Source organism: Suricata suricatta, chromosome 12 (genome assembly GCF_006229205.1).
Source record: "Suricata suricatta isolate VVHF042 chromosome 12, meerkat_22Aug2017_6uvM2_HiC, whole genome shotgun sequence".
Taxonomy (NCBI): domain Eukaryota; kingdom Metazoa; phylum Chordata; class Mammalia; order Carnivora; family Herpestidae; genus Suricata; species Suricata suricatta.
Window position 1 is genome coordinate 20,077,146 of NC_043711.1, and position 6,147 is coordinate 20,083,292.

General features: G+C 53.5%; 1 protein-coding gene across 6 annotated transcripts in view; it reads left to right on the forward strand.

Annotated features, from left to right (window-relative positions):
* ABHD14A (abhydrolase domain containing 14A) overlaps nucleotides 1-4,935 on the forward strand; it is a 5,179-nt gene extending 244 nt beyond the window's left edge. The window contains exons 1-7 of one of the 6 annotated variants that reach the window (XM_029916635.1): nucleotides 71-191; nucleotides 1,171-1,238; nucleotides 1,692-1,788; nucleotides 2,533-2,744; nucleotides 2,918-3,033; nucleotides 4,084-4,374; nucleotides 4,581-4,935. In XM_029916635.1, coding sequence (XP_029772495.1) covers nucleotides 108-191; nucleotides 1,171-1,238; nucleotides 1,692-1,788; nucleotides 2,533-2,744; nucleotides 2,918-3,033; nucleotides 4,084-4,374; nucleotides 4,581-4,684 — 972 coding nt within the window. In that variant the 5' untranslated portion in view covers nucleotides 71-107 and the 3' untranslated portion in view covers nucleotides 4,685-4,935. Of the gene's footprint in view, nucleotides 1-70; nucleotides 192-1,170; nucleotides 1,239-1,691; nucleotides 1,789-1,816; nucleotides 2,378-2,532; nucleotides 2,745-2,917; nucleotides 3,034-4,083; nucleotides 4,375-4,580 lie in introns of those variants that run through there. The other 5 variants (XM_029916634.1, XM_029916640.1, XM_029916638.1 and 2 more) reach the window with 5 other exon arrangements.
* Nucleotides 4,936-6,147: the final 1,212 nt, after the last annotated feature.

Genomic DNA, 6,147 nt, shown 5'->3' on the forward strand with positions numbered 1-6,147 from the left:
GGGGGGGGGGGGGGCTTGCAACTGCGGACTGCGCAAGCGCGCCTCCTTGGTCACGCTTTCTGCCACCTAGTACCCGCAGCAGCCTGCAGAGCCTCGGAGGCAGCGCGATGGTTGCGGCGCTGTTTGGCTGCTGGTTCCGCGTGGGCGGGGCCCGCTCCGGGGTATCTGGCCCGGTCATCCCGGTCGGTCGGGTGAGTGTCCCTGGGGAGTGAAGCCAGCAGGGTGCCTGGGGCGTGGCTGGCTCCGCCCCTTGGCCCCAGAGTCCTTGGGCAGAGTCCTGTGGGAGTGGCAGGCACTGGGGCAGTGAGTGTGTGTGTTGGTGTGTTGTGTGTGCACGCACGCGTTTGTCTGTGTGTGTTCTTAGGAGTCTGTGATGTACGTGTGTGGATGCAGTGGTGTGTGTCTGTTTCTACATGCCTAGATGGTGGAGGGTTGGGGGTTGGTCTGTCTGTACGTCCGCTTGTGTCTGTGTAGGTCAACTGTGTGCATTTCTGTGTACACGTGATTTTGAGGGTGTGTATCTACCTGTGAGTGTATTTCTGAAGGCATGTCTGTCATGTGCACATGTGCACATTCGCATGTGTGTTTTTTGTATGCATGTGTCGTTTTAGGATTGTGTGAATGACTGTGCTGGAAATGTGCGAATCTGCATGATTTCGAACATGTGTGTGTGTCCTTCTACCTTCCTGAAGGCTGACTGTATGCCTGATTTTGAGGGTATCTACTTCAAGAGATCAATTATTCACAGGCCAAGCATGTCTGCCTGTACGTGCGGGAAATAGCTTGTGCACAAGAAAAGCACGTGGGGGCAGGACTTGATGTTTGTGCACACGTGTGTACATCTGTGTGTCGTTGTTGACACGTATGTCAAGGACCTAACTTGAGTAGAACTTCCCCATCCCCATGCTGTATTTGTAGTATGCTGTTCCTGGCCAGCTGCCCACTCTCATAGTCTAGTGCTCCAGCTGCTTGGGTTGCCAAGACAACGGCCAAAGTCCCACCTCTCACTACCCCCAAATGGTAAAGGCAGGGCTCTGGACACAGGCAGGCCCAACACAGGGAGAGGTACAGCATGGATTCTCCCACTGGCGGGAACCAAGGCTAATGCCAAGTGGGAGGTTGCTCTTCGTGGTCAGAAGGAAGAGAGGAGCAGCCTCTTCCTCTCTTCAGCTCCTGGCTCTCCATCAGCACCAGAGGGGCCGCCACTGCCCACCTGCCACGGGACTGGGAGCCTGGAGGTAGGGGCTTGAGAAATATCCCTAAAGCTCCCAGGAGAGGAGGGTGGGGCCCACGATGGGTTTCTAGCTCCTAGTGGGGCCAGCACACATTGGCTCTCAATAAAGATGTGTTCACTGCAATATGGGAATAAGGCAGGTGTACTCATCCTAGGCCCAAGAAAGGATGACAGCACAGCCCTGGGTCAGGACCACTGTCTTACTGAAATACCACAGGAAATTTGAGAGGGCTGATGCAAAGTTATCCTTTCCCCCCATTTTACTGACAAACTGAAGACACACAGCCAAGAAGTGGCAAAGCAGAGTCTCGAAGACAGGGCTAACTGTTCTGTCTGGGTCCTGGGTCCTGGGGTCTGCCCTGTGGATAGTCAAAGGACTCAGACTGAGGTCATGAAGCTGGGGTTTCGGGGGAAGCATTCATCTCTCCAACCTCCTTGCTGCCTTTTCCATTTCTAGGTGTACCATGCTCCTCGCCCCATTCCCCTCATGCGTCAGCGTTTCCTCCATCCCAGATATTCTCCAAGAGCCCTCCTCCCACTTAATATCAACTGAGGTAGAGTGTTAAATATTCCCATCAATTGTAAAAAAAAAAAAAAGAAACAAAAACCACATTCTGATCTAAGCACTATTCTATGCAATGTAATTAAAAAGAAAAAAAACCCATTTCAAACATGCTGTCAGTGGGGCATGACTTTACACATAGTCCTTCATTCTGATGACTCTCACTACTCTGTCCGCCAGCAAGACTCCACTTCATCCCTCACCTCTCAGCTCTGTGGTTTCTTCCTTGGCAAACCAAGCATGGTTTGGTGGTTAGCAGCCCAGGCCTGGATCCAAATCCCGGCTCCCCTACTTGCTACTCTGCATTTTGGGCAACAGAATTTACCTCTCTGGGCCTGTTTCTTCATCTTCAAGAGAACTATAATCATATCTGCTCCCCGGTATTCTTTCTTGTGTGGATTCATGAGCCCTTGCACGTGAAGGGCCAAATACAGGATCTGGCTGTCATCAGCACCTGATGAATGGAAGTCGTTTCAGCTGGCACAGTGATGGTCACTGAGCAAGCTGTGTACCGGGAGACATCTCAGATGCCCCTTCTCACACTGCAGGGCATCTGGGCCCTTGCCCCAGCACATGGAGGAGTTGAGTATGAACCTCAGACCCCCACCCTGAGCAGGGGAAAGGGCAAGCACTGAGCTCTTCCTCTGCTGGGGGCTTCCGGGTGGGATTTGGGGATGGGGTCCAGGGGCCTGGTGGAGGCGCAGCCCCAGCCTTTTCTTCCTCTCCTCTCCTCCAGACTGTGGTACAGACCTCCATGAGCCGGTCTCAGGTAGCCCTGCTGGGCCTGGGCCTGCTGCTCATGCTGCTACTGTACGTGGGGCTGCCAGGCCCCCCTGAGCAGACCTCCTGGCTCTGGGGAGGCCCCAATGTCACAATCCTGGCTGGTCTCACCCCTGGCAACTCCCCCATCTTTTACCGCGAGGTGCTCCCACTCCACCGGGCACGCAGGTGGGTGCTGACCTCAAGGTACAGTGGAAGGACTAGGTCCAAGGGGAGTCCCTGTGTGGGACCCCAGCTCAACTCAGGGTGCTCAGGTGGGAGGGCAGTGGGAGGAGCCTAAAAGAAAGAACGGTGGGCCACTCCCAGACCCCCAGGACACACACTCCCCTGTGTGCCCACAGGGTGGAGGTGGTGCTGCTCCATGGAAAGGCCTTTAACTCCCACACGTGGGAGCAGCTGGGCACACTGCAGCTGCTGGCGCAGAGGGGCTACCGGGCCGTGGCCCTTGACCTCCCAGGTGAGAGCCACTACTCCGGCATCTAGGGAAGCAACATCCAGCAGGTACAAGGGGGCAGCTTCCCAGAGTGGGGAATTGGAGGGGTAGATAAGCCTTAAGGTATGGCTTGGCAGGGGGGTTTGGCTTTGGACCCCAGTGTCTGGACAAACAGTGGCAGGTTTCAAGACAAGATGGCAATACTAAAAGGTCTCTGTTTTTATTCTCTACCTTGAAAACTAGAATGTGGATTGTTGCACGTCACGGAGCAAATAGAAACATGACTCCCTTCACAAGCGATTGCATGGAGAGATCTCACTGTACTTTTTATGACAAACTAGATAGCTTTTTGTTTTTTTAGTTATGGAAATGATTTATGCTATCATTCTTTAAAAGTCAAACAAGAGTGATGCCCTCAGAGACCCATGCCACATTTCTCTCCCAGCAGTTTGGGGGTGCCCGCCTCCCTTTGGGTGTTTCCATATATGGAAAAACATGATACTGCAGGATTGTGTGGTGAGGTTAGGACCATGGCTGGTGTCCCATCTGCCTAGCAAATCTATCTGCAGCTTGGTTCTCTCCCCGCTGTACTATGTCTCATAGAGCATGCCAGTCATCTGTGCTAGATGCTGTCGGGATGGACAGATTTTATCTGCCTGTTCCTCTACTGGTAGATATGTAGGTTGATTTAGAGTTAGTTAAAATGCTTGAGAAATGAAGCTGAAGCAACTTTGGATATGTTTCTTTGAGCACAAAGGCAATAATTTCTGTAGGATAGCTACCAAGGACAACTGATGGGTCAAAAGATACACATTTAAAAAATTTTGACAAATACTACCTTATCCTCCAAAAATGCTCTATGGATTTATCCTCCCATCAGTCCCTTATGAATGTACCTGTTTCTCCTCATCTTCCTCAGCACTGCTTGCTTATTATCAATCTTCTTGGTTTTGCCAATGTAATGAATGAAAACTGCTTTTGTAGCGGGCCTATCACATTATCAAAAATAGCTTCTGGGAAGTTTGGGCTAGCATTGCCATGTGTGACTGCTCTTTCCCCCATTGTGATGGACAGGAGGTCCTGAGTTCCTTTCCAGCCTCCCTCAGCTCGTGCCTCCTGCTGTTCCCAGGTTTTGGGAACTCAGCACCTTCCAAGGAGGCAAGCACAGAGGCAGGGCGGGCAGAGCTGCTGGAGCGAGCGCTTCGAGACCTCGAGGTGCGGAATGCCGTGTTGGTGAGCCCTTCTCTGAGTGGCCGCTATGCCCTGCCCTTTTTGATCCAAAGCCACCACCAGCTTCGTGGATTCGTGCCCATCGCACCTGCCTCCACCCAGAACTACACCCAGGAACAATTCTGGGCCGTAAAGGTACTAGGAGGAGGGTTTCCAAAGGTCCTGGCTTCCTATCTCTGGCTTGAGTCATGGCAGGAAAGGACTCAGGTCTCACTTGAAGGACACACAGCCTCATCTGGATAGAAAGAGATGGGGTGTTTGGGAAAGATTTCCTAAGGAGGTGGCTAGGGGGTCAGTTCCCATCGGGCCCCAGGATCACAACCCCTTGCCTTGTCCTGCAGACCCCGACTCTCATCCTATATGGGGAGCTGGACCGCATCCTGGCTCGGGAGTCACTGCGGCAGCTCCGCCACCTACCCAACCACTCCGTGGTGAAGCTGCGTGATGCAGGCCATGCCTGCTACGTCCACAAGCCTCAAGACTTCCACCTTGTCCTCCTTGCCTTCCTTGACCACCTGCCTTGAGGTCACCTACTGGCCAGGCCCGAGGCCTGGCCTGAGCTTGGATTGTCTGGACCAGTGCCTCACCAGGAAGGCAGCCCCTGGGATTAGAGGATGGAGGCCAGAGGGCCAGGCCCCTCAGGACCTCTCATTTCATCTCACAGGCACAATAAAAAAGAGCGTTTTGTCATGCCCAGGGAGTGACAGGCCTTGTTTCCTGGCATTGCAGCAGGTGGGGTGGGAGTGGGAGGCAAGTCTGGGACTGCTTTGGGGCTGAGAGCTGGAGGGAGGCTTCAGTGACTTGGGAAGACTAAGAACATGGGCTACTTCCTAGCTGGCTGCCCTTACCACTTTGTGACTCAATTTCCTCATCTGTAAAATGGGCATGATGTTAATACCTACCACAAATTTTGGTTTTAGGATGGAATCAGTCTGGGTAAGTGGAGCACTTGGCCACACAGGGCTGGCAGGGGTCAGGGCAGGGCAAGGTGGTATAGCTGCTGCTGTGGCTACCGGGATTGGTGGAAAATCCAGGGTCTGGCAGGTTGAGCTGAGTGAGTCAGGAATGCAGGACCTATGGCCTCAGGGAGCAGGAAGTGTAGGGCTGGAGGTGGGGAATATGGTTTAACATTTAACATAGCACTGGTGGTAAACTACCAAGACTGCCTGCCCTGGGTATGTATGGGTCAGTAAACAGACCAGACTTAAGCCCCGGGAGAGTTGGGATGGACCCCTCCCTTCCCCTCCTGGCCTGCCTCCTCTGGGCCAGGAGGCCAAAGTCTTCAAGCCTGCCTCTCCCCAAGCTGACTCAGAACTGCCTAAGGGTGCAAAAGGCAACCCAGAGCACAAGTGGGCAGCTCAACTGTATGCAGTCGGTGGGTGGCCAGTGGGACACCTGTGCCTCTTTATCCTCCCTCTCCAGTGGCTGCAGAAGAGCCAGGGAGCCTGACACAGGGTCAACCAACAGTTTGTCACATGTATACTTTTGTGCAGTTTACCTACCTCTCCCACTGTCACGAAGCCTCAGGGTTTCATTCTCCCACCACGACATTCTCTGTCACACAGACACTGCCACACGCAACCACCACCTCACACTCGTATTATCACACACATGGGCATACACACTGATACACGGTTAGATTTGCCCTCACAGCGGCACATTCACACGATCTCACATGCAGTCACACATGTGCCCCTCTGTCCATTTATCCTTTCCTGGCTCGTTATCCAGGCATAGGCTGGTCCTACCAGGTGCACGGACCTCCTGGAGCTTATACAGTATGAGGGGACAGATATTGACCAATAACCTCTCCACACAGGAAGCTGAGGCAGTCAGGGAAGCCCTCCCTGAGGAGCTGGGACACGGAATGGGAGAGAAGTCAGTCTCGCGCGGGAGGGGGTCGGGGTG